The sequence below is a fragment of the Microtus ochrogaster genome, linkage group LG8 (genome assembly GCF_000317375.1).
Source record: "Microtus ochrogaster isolate Prairie Vole_2 linkage group LG8, MicOch1.0, whole genome shotgun sequence".
In the NCBI taxonomy this organism is placed as follows: Eukaryota; Metazoa; Chordata; class Mammalia; order Rodentia; family Cricetidae; genus Microtus; species Microtus ochrogaster.
In genome coordinates this window covers 849,415-863,760 of record NC_022033.1, presented here as the reverse complement: position 1 = coordinate 863,760, position 14,346 = coordinate 849,415, and the positions used below count along the sequence as shown (strand labels likewise).

The 14,346-nt window shown below is 53.0% G+C and overlaps 1 protein-coding gene across 1 annotated transcript in view; it reads left to right on the top strand.

Annotated features, from left to right (window-relative positions):
- The window catches only part of Col20a1 (collagen type XX alpha 1 chain), a 33,622-nt gene that overhangs the window by 12,221 nt on the left and 7,055 nt on the right, over positions 1-14,346 (top strand). Inside the window, exons 10-28 of the mRNA XM_026787310.1 lie at positions 137-289; positions 486-655; positions 1,070-1,199; positions 2,191-2,336; positions 2,417-2,540; positions 2,912-3,048; positions 3,555-3,684; positions 3,904-4,046; positions 4,240-4,372; positions 4,764-4,912; positions 5,072-5,201; positions 6,094-6,132; positions 7,351-7,489; positions 10,217-10,359; positions 10,643-10,752; positions 11,084-11,242; positions 11,314-11,391; positions 11,985-12,071; positions 12,832-12,885. Coding sequence (XP_026643111.1) covers positions 137-289; positions 486-655; positions 1,070-1,199; positions 2,191-2,336; positions 2,417-2,540; positions 2,912-3,048; positions 3,555-3,684; positions 3,904-4,046; positions 4,240-4,372; positions 4,764-4,912; positions 5,072-5,201; positions 6,094-6,132; positions 7,351-7,489; positions 10,217-10,359; positions 10,643-10,752; positions 11,084-11,242; positions 11,314-11,391; positions 11,985-12,071; positions 12,832-12,885 — 2,354 coding nt within the window. The remainder of the gene's footprint in view (positions 1-136; positions 290-485; positions 656-1,069; positions 1,200-2,190; positions 2,337-2,416; positions 2,541-2,911; positions 3,049-3,554; positions 3,685-3,903; positions 4,047-4,239; positions 4,373-4,763; positions 4,913-5,071; positions 5,202-6,093; positions 6,133-7,350; positions 7,490-10,216; positions 10,360-10,642; positions 10,753-11,083; positions 11,243-11,313; positions 11,392-11,984; positions 12,072-12,831; positions 12,886-14,346) is intronic.

The following is a 14,346-nucleotide window of genomic DNA, read 5'->3' as shown; positions in this document are numbered from 1 at the left end:
TGGCTTCACTGTGTGTCCTCCGGTATGCTGGGGACTCTGCCAGGTCTCTCCCCAGTGGCACTGTGTGTAAACAGGATGAGAACTCAGAGTGGCGCACTCTGTTGGCCACCTGTTATCACGTGCTTCCCCAAAGCAGGTGTGAAGAACGCCGATGAGGCTGAACTGAAGCTCCTGGCCTCCCAGCCACTGGACATCACCGTCCACAATGTGCTGGACTTCCCCCAGCTGGCCACCCTAGCTGCTCTGCTCAGCCGCCTCGTTTGCCAAAAGATCCAGGGCAGGGGCCCAGGTAAGGATGCAACCCCACAGTGACCGTAGGACAGGGAGGCTGAGGCTACACCTGGCCAGTTTTCATGGCCTGTACTAAACCAGGGGGATGTCTGTCCTTGGCTATGTTGGGAGAATTTTCCTGTACCTCGTGCACATGGCCACCAGGGGGAGCAAATAGACTCGCTTGCTTGCTCCCGAACTACCTTTCCCCACAGTCAAACCAGCAGCGGCTACTCTGGCCCTGGATCCCCTCCCCATGCCCACCAGACTTGTCCTCACCCACGTCACCTCATCCAGTGTCCACCTGTCTTGGACTCCGGCCTCATACCCACCCCTTAAGTATCTAATTGTGTGGCAGCCTTCTAGGGGTGGTGCCCCCAAGGAGGTAAGAGGGGGTCTCCTGGTTTAACTTCTTCTTGGGAGTTTGGGCTGACAGGACTCTGGCAGCCTGGCTCGGGGGGGGGGGGCTCTGCTGAGCTGTAGATGGGTACTAGAATGAAGGTCTCCAGCTCACTACGTCCGCATGAGACAGGAAAGCCAAGGGGGTGGACTTGGGAGTGGGTAGCTATATAAGATGTATCCAGCCAGACCAAGTCAGAGTGGGGGAAGAGCTAAGCAGTGACTGAAGACACCCAGATGTGGTTTTGATGACACACTGATAGACAAATGGATTGTTCCACTGTCTCGCCTGTCTCCATGGTACCTGGTGCTGCTCTGCTCTGTATGGGGACGTATTTCAGGATGATGGGACCATGCCCCCCCCCCAAGTACACCCTGTTGACAGGACTTTTCTGCCCAGGTGGTGGTGGAGGGCCCTGTCTCATCCATGGAGCTCCGAAACCTGACCTCCAACACAGAATACATGGTCTCCGTGTTTCCTGTCTATGAGAGTGGTTTTGGCAAGAGCCTGCAAGGCTGGGCAACCACAGGTAGAGGGGTGACCTCCGTCTAGTCCTGCCCCTTTGGGACTACACTACCGGGGCATAACTATAGGCAGCTCTGGGTCTAGAGTGTTCCCACGAGCCACCATTCCAAGCCTCTCTGACCCTGGTATCCTCTTTCAAACACAGTTGTGTCACGCATCATTCCTTACTGCTGCTGCTTAAGGCATCCTAAGTAAGGCTCCTATCCTGTCTAACAACCAAAGCCCATGGCTGAGGCCACTAGCTCCCAGCTGTTCATGGACCCACCATGATGCCTGGCTAACAGCTGCACTGAGAGAGAACTCATATGCCCTCACTCACCCACTTACGGGGGACAATTGATGGCTGTTAGTATATTCAGGACTTGGCCAGGTGCAGTAGCACACACTGTAATTCCAGGACTAGAGGGGCAGAGACAGGTGGATGGATCTCTAAGTTCAATGCCAGCATGGTCTACATAATGAGTTCCAGGACAGCTAGGGTTGCAAACAGAAACGGTGTCTCAAAAGACAGAAATATGAATAAACAAAAAAAGCACACTATATTCAAGGCTATATACACCAAGGCCATCATAGATCATATTTATTTCCCAAGGAAACTGTACATTTCATTGGTACCCCTGGTCCTTCTTCACCCAGCCCTGGCAACCTCGATGCTGCTGTCTGTCTCTAGTCATTCACAGAGATGGCTTCATATATTGTGTGTGTGTGTGTGTCTTTCAACATGGAGGTTACATCAATCACTACCTTTGTAGCAAATTGCTTTAGGCCAGCAGGATTATCTGGCTCCCCCAGAACTGTGAGTTGAAAACCACAGCCCGCTGACAATTGAGACAAGTGCTCTGATTGGTGGTTGTCTACCTGACTGTGCCCCATCTATACATCCCTACCTATTGAAAGTCTTATCATTGGGAAAAGGGTTTCTTTGTTCATGTTTATGAGTTCTGCATGTGCCACACCCCTAAGATTGCCCTGATGGGATGGTCATCCCCCCTCAGCACCCCTGCCTCCACCGGGGGCACTGACCCTGGCTTCAGCGACACCCAGAACCCTCCACCTCACCTGGCAGCCCTCTGCTGGGGCCACTCAGTACTTGGTGCGGTACTTGCTGACTGCCTCCCCTGGGGAGAAGCAAAGGAGAGAGGTGAGAGGTGGGAAAAGGGAGACAGGTGGGACAGATGGCAGGGCTTGGTGCTAAGACATGTGTTACCGTGTCCCTGCCAGGTACATGTGGGACAGCCTGAGGTACTGCTGGAAGGCCTGGAGCCGGGCCGTGACTATGAGGTTTCAGTGCAGAGCCTTCGGGGACCAGAGGCCAGTGAGGTCCGGAGCATCAGTGCCAGGACCAGTGAGTAACCTTCCCAGGTCATGCATCCACATAGCAGATACCGTGCTCTGGGCTTAGTTTGTTTGTTTTGTTGTTTTTGTTTTTGTTTTTGTTTTGAGACAGGATTTCTCTGTAGCTTTGGAACTAGCTCTTGTAGACCAGGCTGGCCTCGAACTCACAGAGATCCACCTGCCTCTGCCTCATGAGCGCTGGGGTTAAAGGTGTGCACCACCACTGCCCGGCTCCCTGCTCTGTGTTTTAGCTCCCTCCAGGGTAGGAGACCACAGCTAACTTCAGATGCCCCATATGCTCCTCAGTCCCAGCACATCCCACCCTTTTCCCAGTCCCAAGTGTAGGGTTGCCAGCTCCTGAGGCCTTGCTATTCTCTGCAGCTGCTCTGGGGCCCCCAAGACACCTGAGTTTCTCAGATGTGAACCACAGCTCAGCTTGTGTGTCCTGGGAAGCCCAGAGGCCCGTGCGCCTGGTCAAGGTCAGCTATGTCTCCAGTGACGGCAGCCACTCTGGACAGGTAAGAGCAGGGGCCCAAAAGTCACAAGGGCCTCCTGGGGGACCCAGAATCTTAGGTAGATTCGGCATTCCCACAGGCACTGGTGGCCTAGTATTCTTAGGCTCTCACCCCTCATATTCTTCTTCCCTATGGACACCTTCAGTCCGGATCTGTTTATCTTCCTTTACGTAACCTTTGAGATGGTGCAAGGGACACGGTATTGATTATGTCCCAGTCCACAAGGGGGCTGTGTCTGGCAGGAATTGGGGAAGACCTGAAGCAAGGACACGTACATGTACATTCATGCATAGCGATGTCACACTGAGACTGTGGTCACACCAGACTGAAAGGCAGAATGGCTTGTGGGGCTAAAAGGTGAGACAGGGAAAGGAGTCTCCACTAAGGGAGCATTCTGAGGATCCTATTTTGAGAGTCATAGGCTAGCCTTGGCTGTGGATCCTGAGCCTAGGTCCCCATCCTGTCAGGGGAACATGCGCCTGTCTGATCTGCCTGTCTACCCCCCACAGACTCAGGTTCCTGGGAATGCTACCTCAGCCACCCTGGGCCCCCTTTCTTCCTCTACCAAGTACACCGTCCGAGTCACCTGTTTTTACTTCGGGGGTGGCTCCTCCGTGCTGACCGGCCATGTGACCACAAGTGAGTCAGTGACATCAGGCTGGGAGGAACTGGACTGTGTCCTTATGTACTGCTGAAGGGCCTATGTTGGGTGTCTGGCTGGCTGTACTAGGCCAGGTGGGTACAAGTGTCTGTACAGTGATGTAAGGTCTGCCAAGAGACAAGGGGCCAGGGCCACTACTCAGTACGATGGACCCTTAGGTTAACACCCTACACCCCATTTCTACCCCTGTCTTCCAGAGAAGGCTCCCAGCCCTATTCAGCTGTCTGTGGTGGAGCTTGCAGGAGATTCGGTCAAGCTATCATGGGTGGCTCCTGCCTTGTCTGGTGTACTTGTTTATCAGATCAAGTGGACGCCCTTGGGAGAGGGGAAGGCCCATGAGGTAAGGAAACAGGGGCAGAAGACCTTTCAGAGAAATTCCTATGGCCCCAGATCCCAAAACCATGGGAGACTTAGACTCTGTGTCCATCCATGTCCTGTATCTTGGGAACACCTGTCTGCCATAGCCTGTGATCCTGCCTCTGGAGGGAGGTTCCCTATGATCCAAGCGGACCCCTGGACTCTCCTTTCTTCAGATCTCTGTCCCAGGGACCCTTGACACAGCCATCTTACCTGGCCTGATGAGTCATGTGGAGTATGAGATCACCATCCTTGCCTACTACAGGGACGGCACTCGCAGCGACCCTGTGTCCCTCCGCTACATCCCCAGTAGGTGCCTTTTGCTCCACTCAGATGGGCTTGGGCCAGGGGCAGCACAGAGGGGACCCAGACCCTCCTGGATCCATGTGCCCAGAACCTCATACTCCCACTGGCAAGCAGGCCCCCTGAGTTCCTGAGACCCTGGACTGGACCATTGGATCCAAGTCCACAAAGGGTACAGGCTCTTGAGGTGGCTGAGGTTCAAATTCCCCAGCCAGAGTGACATAGCCTCTGTGTAAGACCTTCTAGGGATAGCGGGGGACTCATCAGGGGGCATTGTTAGGGCTGAGCAGGACAGAGCATAAGGTGATGATGCAGGGACTGGCTGGCCGGCCTTCTAGCTGTGGGTACCTCCATTCTGGAGAGCCTTGCATTCCACGTTGTCTGTGCTACTGGATAGCCTCAGCAAGCAGGAACCCCCCATCCAGCCTGGTCTTGTCCTCGGAGACCCCCAACAGCCTACAGGTCAGCTGGACACCACCAAGTGGCCATGTCCTACATTACCGGCTCAACTATGCCCCAGCCTCGGGCTCTGGACCAGAGAAATCGGTGAGTCTATAAAGAGCCTCCCAGGGATTTAGGTGCTGGTTTTACCTATCAATTGAGGGTAGCAGCTTCTTTACAGAGGGAAAGATGGGCAGAGGGAGTACAGCCTTGGAAGGAGAAGGCAGCTTAAGAGGGAAGGCTCAGAGGTCTCCTCCCCTGCAGGTCTCTGTGCCAGGCACCAGGAGCCATGTTGTACTTCCTGACCTGCTGTCTGCCACCAAGTACAGGGTCCTGGTCTCAGCCGTCTATGGAGCAGGAGAGAGTACGGCAGTGTCTGCCACCTACCGCACAGGTTGGTAGGCACCAAGACTGTGACTCCTTCTAAACCTCAAACCCACGCCAGACTCAAGGTCCAGCTAGACACTGTCAGACCTTAGGTTTGGTCATATCCCAGACTAGGCCAGATCTCACTCGGTGAGACCTCATAGCCAGTAAGAGCTCAGAAGCCAGTGCACCCCAGAGCCAGTGAGGTCCCAGGCCCAACACAGACTGGAGAGGCAATGGACAGTGGGGTGCCCAAAATAAGTAGAGCGGGCTGATCAGAGTGACTGGGAAATGGATGGAGAGTGTGGAGAGTTCTACCCAGGAGAGACCTGCCTTTGATGCCACAGGATATAGTCAGGTCTCTGGTGGCCTGGTAGCCTCCAATCCACAAGGCCAGGATCAGCTGCTCAGGGCATAGGGCCTTCAAAGTCCATGAAGCTCACTGCCCCAGCTGTAATATCCCATCTTGGATGATCCAGTCATAGCCCAAATGCCTGTGATGATTGGTTCCTCAATGCTCAGTGGATGGCCACTGTGACTGGAACACTGGCTGTGGCTTCAGGGTCAGCCTGTATCTCCTCCCCCAGGCCTGTGCTAGTTGCTGTACCCAGTCATCTCCCTGGCCCTACCATCTGGTGCCGGGGGCTCACTTTGGGCCCATAACTTTTTGTGTGCGGTCCCCAGTGGAACCTTGGCTTTGGCCCTGGGTGCACAGGGTAGGCAGGGGTACCTGCTCACTCGGTGAGATCCCGGCATGGCAGGGAGGGATGGAGTGGCAGGGTGGGCATTGCAAAGGGAGGGAAGTGGGGCTGTGCAGGTCCAGCTGTGCTCACCAGAGGCCTGAAATGGCCCACGGAGCGGTCCTTTTGGTAGTTGGACTAGCTTTGGTGTGATTCACTGGACCCTCTTTGTCCTCCCAGCAGCCTGTCCAGCCCTGAACTCGGACAGTTCCCTCTCAGGTAGGTCCTGTACGTCTCTGTCAGCTGTGCCTTGTCGTTTGTCTCCTCTGCTTTGCTTGACTCTTCCAAGGTTGGGGCAGAGCATTCATGATCCAGGATCAATCACAGGGTACTTTTCAGGTAGCCCACAAGGCTGTCAGGGAAGTTTTACTTTTGCTTCATCCAAAGTTAGTATCGGTGTGTGCAGGGCAGAGGCAGAGCTGGCTAGCTCCACTTGGGCCCTAGGTGGCTCCCTACTGCCAGGCATCTGGGGTAAGTCATGCCAAGCCTGGAATCCTCATAAGGACTATGGAAGAGGGTGGAGAACAGATGTTTAACATGAGGCATGTCAGGGGATTCTTCCAGCAAGGGAGGGCCTTAAAAGTACTGAGTGGACAGATAGGCTTTGTGGTAGGAAGGCTGTATCTCACCTGAATCCCAGCAAGAGAGTCTGCCTGGGGCTTCCACTGCCCTGAAGCTGGCAGGGATGGTGAATGGTGAGATCCATGAATGGAAGGACCTATGGAATGCAGGGCCAGTGGACAGATGGGCAGGCACAGCTGCTTCCTTAAAATGGGCCTCGGAAAGGCTGAGCCTCTGCACCCTTGAGTCTGGTGGTGCACAGTTAAACACCAAATTCTTATGTGATCTCACTCCCTGATTTGTGCCAGTTAATGCTATAAAAGGAGCTGGTACTTGGAGGATCAACCATAACACTAATCATCCCAGTGACTCATATGCCAGTTCAGCTTACAGCTGGGGTCTGGACCCTAAAGGGTCCTCAGGCTACAAGGAACAAAAGGGGCTGCTTGAACCTTCTACTCTGGCTAGAGGGGAATTCACCAAGGTCTTCCTTAAAGGGAACAAACTTGGAGCTCGGTTGGGGCAGAATGTGGGTCCTGTTTGGTAGGTGTATGAGGCAGGTGGCTGGCTCTGAGTGTCAGGGGTTCCACTGTGTCCTGTATATGGCTTTCCAAGCTAGGGCATTTGGGTGAGCGATTTCCCCACTGTCAGAACTGGAATAGAGGAGGGGAGCAGGGATAGACGTCAGCCTAGAGAGAAAGGGGCTAGATTCTCCTCTGGAGGGTGGAGCTGTGCTGCGCCCATGGCCACCTCTAAGACCCCATCCCAGGCCATCTTCTCAGGCCCTCTCTTCGACATCCTGCCACCCCTCTCCAAGTCGAATCTTTGCCCCTGTCCCTCCCTCTTTCCTGATTGTTCCATTCCCTGTTCCACCAGGGTTTGACCTGATGGTGGCCTTTGGTCTCGTGGCAAAGGAGTATGCCTCTGTTCGAGGTGTGGCCATGGAACCCTCGGCCCTGGGTGCGGCCCCCACCTTCACGCTCTTCAAGGATGCTCAGCTGATGCGGCGAGCCAGGTGCGAGGGGCCGAGGGAACCATAATACAAGAAGAGGTTGTGTGCCAGGTGATGTTGGTGCACACGTTTAATCCCAGTACTCAAGAGGCAGAAGCAAGTGGATCTCTGTGAGTTCGAGGCCAGCCTGGTCTTCAGAGTGAATGTCAGGAGAGACTCCAAAGCTACACAGAGAAACTGTGTCTCAAAAAACAAAGAGAGAAAGAGAGAGAGAGAGAGAGAGAGAGAGAGAGAGAGAGAGAGAGAGAGAGAGAGATTGTACAAAATGAGGTAGGAAGAGTTAACATGGGCTCTGCCATGACCCTGGCTCATAACTGACCAGCCTCTGACACCATATCAGCAAACCATAGACTGGCTGGCCTCAGCCCTATACTCCAGAAATTCTCATTTGACAGATTAATTAGTGTGTGGGAGTAGGCTCCGTGCCCAGCATGACTTGAAGCCATGCCTGGGTCTTTTCCATATGTAGCTCAGGGATCATTCACATTCAGAAAATTCTGCATATAAGCCATGGCACCATTCCCTCTGCTTTGTAGCCTGATGACGGGCAAATCTACCATCCTTGGTTTGTGAGAAGTGGGTGCTTTCCAAGAAGGCATGAGAAGGCACATGAGGTCCCTGTTATCTAGGAGACACCAATTTCTGCTTACCCTATGCATGAGCCATTAACCTGAACTTGATGCACACAGTGTAACCGAGCAGCAGTCTCACTTCCCACATCCTGAAATAACTGAGACCCAGGCATGTAATGGAAGTATAAATAAGGCCTCACAGAGGTATGCAAGGAGCGCTGGAAAGCTCTGACCATCACACGCTCCCATGAACAAGAAAGGAGGCCACGGGTAGACAGAGCATGGCCCCATGGGCTCACACAGCAGTTTGGGGTCCAAGTGCAGGCAGCAAGCTGGGGGGTCTTCTTGTTCAGGCTCCTCCTGAACCTGAAGGTAAGAACCGCTAGAAACTTCGGGCAGGTAGATGCAGCAGCCTCCTGGTCAAGCAGAAGAGGGGTTGGAGATGTCCTTCCTGTCCACTCAGCTGAGACCCACACAGGCTCACCATCTTTTTCTATAGCTGCATCAATTAGTTAGTTGTTAGATATGAGTAAATAGCAATCTCTTCCAACATTTATTATTTTGTTGCTGTAAAACCGTTGCTGGTGATGGTCGGCGCTTGTCCTCTGGATACCCACACTCCAGTTACTCGCGATCTTCCTTCTCTGGCATCTCAATAGCCTTCCCATCCATTATCCCCTACTGTTCCTACCCTGAGGGCTATACATACCATTCTTCCTCAGAGCCTGGCTCCATCTCTCACTTAAAATTTGACAGGCATGCTGGCCGATTCCATTTCTTTAGAGCTATGGTGATCACTAAGTCTGACCTTATTTCCTTTGTAGCCAGGAATGGACTTGCCACATCTGATATTTCTTATTTTGTTTCTTGAGGACTCTCCATTCTGCTTCCCATAGTGGCTGTACGAATTTACAGTCCCAACACCATTCAAGGCTCTCCTTGCTCCTCGCTCCACCAACACTCAATAGGTTGTCTTCCTGACAGCAAGGTGGTTTCCCACTGTTTACATTTCCTCAGTGATGGCGATGTTGAGAGCTGTTCTATCTGCATGATCTATTTTTACATTTTCTCCTGAGATGTGTCCTTTGAGGCAGGCATGGCCATGGCCACACGTACTTCGTGCTTGACCTTGTCATCAAGTGTCCCTGGTCTTCGTGTAGGTTTGGCATAGCTGGCTGCCCCTCGTCTTAGTGACTGTCTCTTGGTTCCCTTCACCAACCTCTTCCCTCCCCCTTGTCTTTGCTACTTGCTGTCCCTGTCTCTACTCTTACCACACAGCCTAAACCAAAGCTGCCCACATTCCCAGTAGTGAATTCCCTTAATTGTTCCTCTCCTCAAATGAGTGATTTTTCCTGGAGTTCTCTCTCTATCTATTTGCCTTCCTGGGACTCCAAAAGAGGGTGGGACAATTAACTAGCTTCCTCGGAGTGCTCACTTAGCTGCTGAGAGTAGAGGAGTGGAGAGGCTGCCTGAGGGAGGCACTTGTGAGTCTCTGTGGTTTATTTAGAGAATTGTGATGTCGTTCTATGTGTGGCGGCACCTGGAATCCTAGACCTAAGGAGGCCAAGAAAGGATCACTGTGTGTCTAATGCCAGCTCTGGCTATGTTGTGATTTCTTGTCTCTAAGAAGAAAGAACTATAGGATCATGACTGAGGTGGTATTTCTCTAGCTCTTGGCTTTTGTCCTAAGAGCAGATGAAGGTGAAATAGGAAGATTGCAGACTGGTAAGAATAGTCTTACAGAGTGACTTTGCCCTTGTTCTGCCCTTAGAGAGCCGGGATCAGCATGGGCATGGATTTCCCCATTGCCCAGTCTGATAACTCAGCATATATACTCAGTGGGAGCAGCTCTTGAGTCCCAGGACTGTTCCAGGGACCTTCCTGCTAGAGTCTCCTCGGTCAGGCCCCTTTTAACCCACAGTGCCACTGAGCGTCAGGGGCTCCGTAGCCCTTGCACAGTGACTTCCACTGTAGCCTTGGCCTAGTTTTGGGGAGTAGAGGATCTGTTGGCCCAGGGGCCTCGGCACTAATTCTTGAACACTAACAGTTTTGGGTAGGGGGATGCTCTGCTACACTCCCGTGTTCTTTACAGAGAAACCGAGACAGGAAGACCTGAGCTCAGTCCTCTGAAATCTGTTCCGATCCCCTGTCTCTCCAGTGATATCTACCCAGCAACTCTGCCACCAGAACACACCATTGTCTTCCTTGTGCGCCTTCTCCCTGAGACACCCCGAGAAGCCTTTGCGCTGTGGCAGATGATGGCCGAGGACTTCCAGCCCATCGTTGGGGTTCTGCTGGATGGTGACTGTGGGCCCCGTATCACCCTTGGCAGTTGAGAGGGATGGGGCCCCTGCTTATCTTCTTCATCTCATAACACATAAGGATGCCAGCCCCCAGGCCAAACTGTGGGTTCCCCCAGGCAACTAGGCATGAAAGCCCATCTTCAGCGAGAGCAGATATCCTGGATACCACTGTGTCTTTGTATTATGGGGGCCCTACTTGGAGCTTGGGTCAGCCCCTTGTTCTCTCACTGCCAGCGTCTTCCAGTTCACTATTCTCTTCTGCTCCCTATCCTCCCTGTCAGCTGGCAGAAAGTCTCTGACTTACTTCAACCATGATCCCAGGGCAGCCTTGCAGGAGGTCACCTTTGACCTGCAGGATGCAAAGAAGGTTTTCTTCGGAAGCTTCCACAAGGTCCTGGGAACTGTCTGCCCGAGCCCTGCAGGCCCTGACCCTCTGGCCTGGCCTTCCCTGCATGTGGTTGTCTCCCTTGAGAGTCAAGCATTGATCCACCTAGGGCCCTTGACCCTGATGCTCCTCTATTATGATTTTCCCTTCTTAATTTGGGTCAGAGAGCAAATTCTTCTCTCTGGGAGGCTCCTGCAGTAACTTCCCCTGGGGAAGCTGAGGCCCCAGTAGGTCCCAGAGTGGAATTGGGATCTGACCCCAGGCCCTATGTGCTGGGCCCCCTTAAAATCTGGTTCTGACCTGGTGTGGGGTGGGAAACTCACTATGGTTTCTATAGGTCCACGTGGCTGTAGGCCACTTCAAGGTCAGACTTTACGTGGACTGTCGGAAGGTGGCTGAGCGGCCTATCGGGGATCCTGGCAGCCCACCCACGGCTGGTTTCATCACACTAGGGAGGCTAGCCAAGGCCAGAGGGCCGCGGAGCAGCTCGGCCACGGTGAGTCTGGGTCTTGTCTCATGGGGCGGGTGGGCTCTGCCTGTGAGGCTGATTTTCCCCCTGCTACCCAGTTCCAGCTCCAGATGTTGCAAATCGTGTGCAGTGACACCTGGGCAGACAAGGACAAGTGCTGCGAGCTTCCTGCATTGGTGGGTGGCCGCAAGGTCCTGGACACTGTCCTTGGCCCTGTGAGAGGACCACCAAGGGCCACCCAGTCTGTGTAGATGGCCTGTCTAGACCCTTGCTGAGAGAGACAAAAGCAGACTTTCTGGACGAGCTGGTCAGGGGCCTGAAGAGAACACGTGAGGACATCCCATTTCCACTCGTAACAGCTACATGTCAATTGGAAGTCCCTGGTCAGCTCTAAGGAGAAGCTGCTCCCCCTTTCGCTATAGGCCCAGGCAGAAGCTCATTCAGGGAGGCTGTGGAGCCATCCTAGGTCTGCTTCTGGGGACTTAGCTATCCTCATTAGTCCCTTGAGAGCTCACGCTGAACTTGGCCATGCTAGGAGCCTGGGAGAAGAGCAGGGAAAAGGAGCCATAGCGCTCATGTGGGTATCCAGGAGGGACACAGTCTGCTGCACACACAGGGTTTCGCAGCCTTCATTCTGACCTGCCCCACCTCTGGTGATGACGCTAGACGCTCCCTAGAGTCAGGTGTCCTTTGGCCATGCTGAGTCTCAAGATCAGATGAGATCCAGAGGGGGTGGGGTCCATTGAGCAAATGATTTCTTTTCTTCCAGAGGGATGGAGAGACATGCCCAGCCTTCCCTTCTTCCTGTGCCTGCTCCTCTGAGACCCCTGGGCCACCAGGGCCCCAAGGCCCTCCGGTGAGTCCAGTGTCTCCTTCCCTGGGAGTGACCAGGGACTTCTCCTGCCATTGGCGGAGGCAGAGTGGTTGATGGACCTCCCACACCACCTCAGCACAGCTTTTAGGAAGCCAAGCCCACCAGCAGCCTCCCAGCTATGTTACACAGAGGACAGACTTCCTTATGCTTCTTCTACAGCCATTAGGCCCAGAAGCCCAGTCTGGCTAACACCTCTGCACACTGGTTGAGCTTTTCTCTCTTATATATGTCCTCCATCTGTGGGCAGATGCTGGCCTTTCTCGACAGAATGAGCCCAGGTCCCACTGGTCTCCAGGACTGTGCTGGTAGTGGCTGGTGGGCTATGATATGGCAAACTGCGAACCACAGCCTTGCAGGCAGCTCTGCTCTGGGTACTGGCCCTCAGAGGATGGTCATACCTCTCTGGTCCTTTCTCTGCAAGCCCAAGGCTTCTGGCCAGTGGCAATGCTTCCCGAGTCAGAGGTCACAGTACGCCTATCAACGGCACTTACTTTGCACTTGGCCGTCCCCAGGCCTCCTTGTATAAAGGCCCAGGGTGTGACCTCAGATCTGCCTGAATCCAGTGGGTGCCCATCAATGAAGGGGAGGCCAGTAAGGACACCTTTGATGCTGGAGGATCCTGTTCCTCCCAGCAAAACAGACAGGAGTCCAGGACTGGAGGAGGCTGGGTATCGGCGGGGGAGCCTGAGTGGACTTGAGGGTTATGATGGGGCTGTGTTCAGTCCTGTCTGTATCTTTACAGGGCCTCCCTGGAAGGAATGGCTCTCCAGGACAGCAGGGACACCCGGGGCCCAAGGTAGGTCTTGTGAAGTACAGGAGCTGTGTGCCTGGTCTGACCTGCAGAGGGAGGATCCCGCACTTTCAGAGCACAGGGAGCAGATGCATGGCCTTCTGTGTTAGGTGAAAGGGCTTCCCACTGTAGATAAGCAGGGGTCTGACATCACAAGGAAATCAGGGATTATTCTGGGCTCTCCTATCCCCTGCCAGACATCTGCACCTGAACCAAGTATTGTGTCAGCATATATGGTCTAAGAGGCCACGCCCCAGTAGGCGTGTAACCACAAGCTGTAAGATTGCCTATAGCACCTTCCCCGTTTGCTTAAATAAGAGAGTTTTAAACCTAATACAAAATTATATACAATAAGAACAAATATATTTAATAATTATCCTATTTTCACTAGTTTAAATCTTGTAAGATAAATAACTTGGCCAAGTCACAAGAGGAAAGTAACTACAATTATCTAGTCTTCAACCCCATTGAAGATCCGAGAAGGGAAATAATATTACTTGAGTAGCAGGAAGTGCAATCAGCAACTTTCAAAATATGCAACAAATGACAGAGACAGGATCACCCATATGGCACAGGTGGGGAAACTGAGGAAGTCCAGTGGGTGCATCCAGATTGCCTAGCTCTTCAACTGTCTCCTCATTCCCCTCTGTAGACATTTGCTAACTCGTTCATTCACACCGCACAGGAAACTGGGTTCCAGAGTGATTTCAGACATGGTTAGCCTCTGAGATGATGCCATCTACAGGGTCTGTGGGCTTGTTGGAGGGAGGGTCCGACTGTGCAGAGGTTTGTGGGTATGTCAGAGTATGACAAGATGTGAAATTAATATCTGTATCAACTGGGCTGTCACCAGCAGCCCAAAAAAATGACTCACTAGAGTTGATCTCGGTGAGGAGTAAAACGAGCTTATTAGGGATTACTTAGAGACAAATATAGACAACATTTTGCCCTCCATGTGAATCTCAGCTAAGAACACTACTAGTGTTAAAGCAGTTTGTGTGTGCTCTGTTCTTACCCTTATCAGGGATTCTGCTGGTCTTAGCAAACATAGTCTGATTGTGGGAATGACGGAGGTTTTGCTGTAGTCTGACAGATAAACCAGCTAAGTGATAGTCCATTGCAGGATGGTGTCCTCTAACTAGATGCTGGAGAATTGGTCTCACTACACAGGGCAGGATCTGGCTCTGTAAGGTCTATGCATTTGCTGAGATAAGGGTCTTGGGCTGAGGTGTGGGCCGTGGAAGGCAGTGTACGTTGGTAGCAGTACCGCCCCCACAGTGGCCTACAGGGTACCACTCTAGGCCACAATGCCACGTGTACAGAATATGAGGCGTACAGGGGTGGCAGCTGTTGGGATATGCTCCTTCTCTGCATCGACACCTTCACCTCACAGCCTTCCGGGGTCTATCCTGCCCTGACCCTGGCACAGTGCCTCTTGGAGGGACTGTGTGAACTCAGACAGGGCTG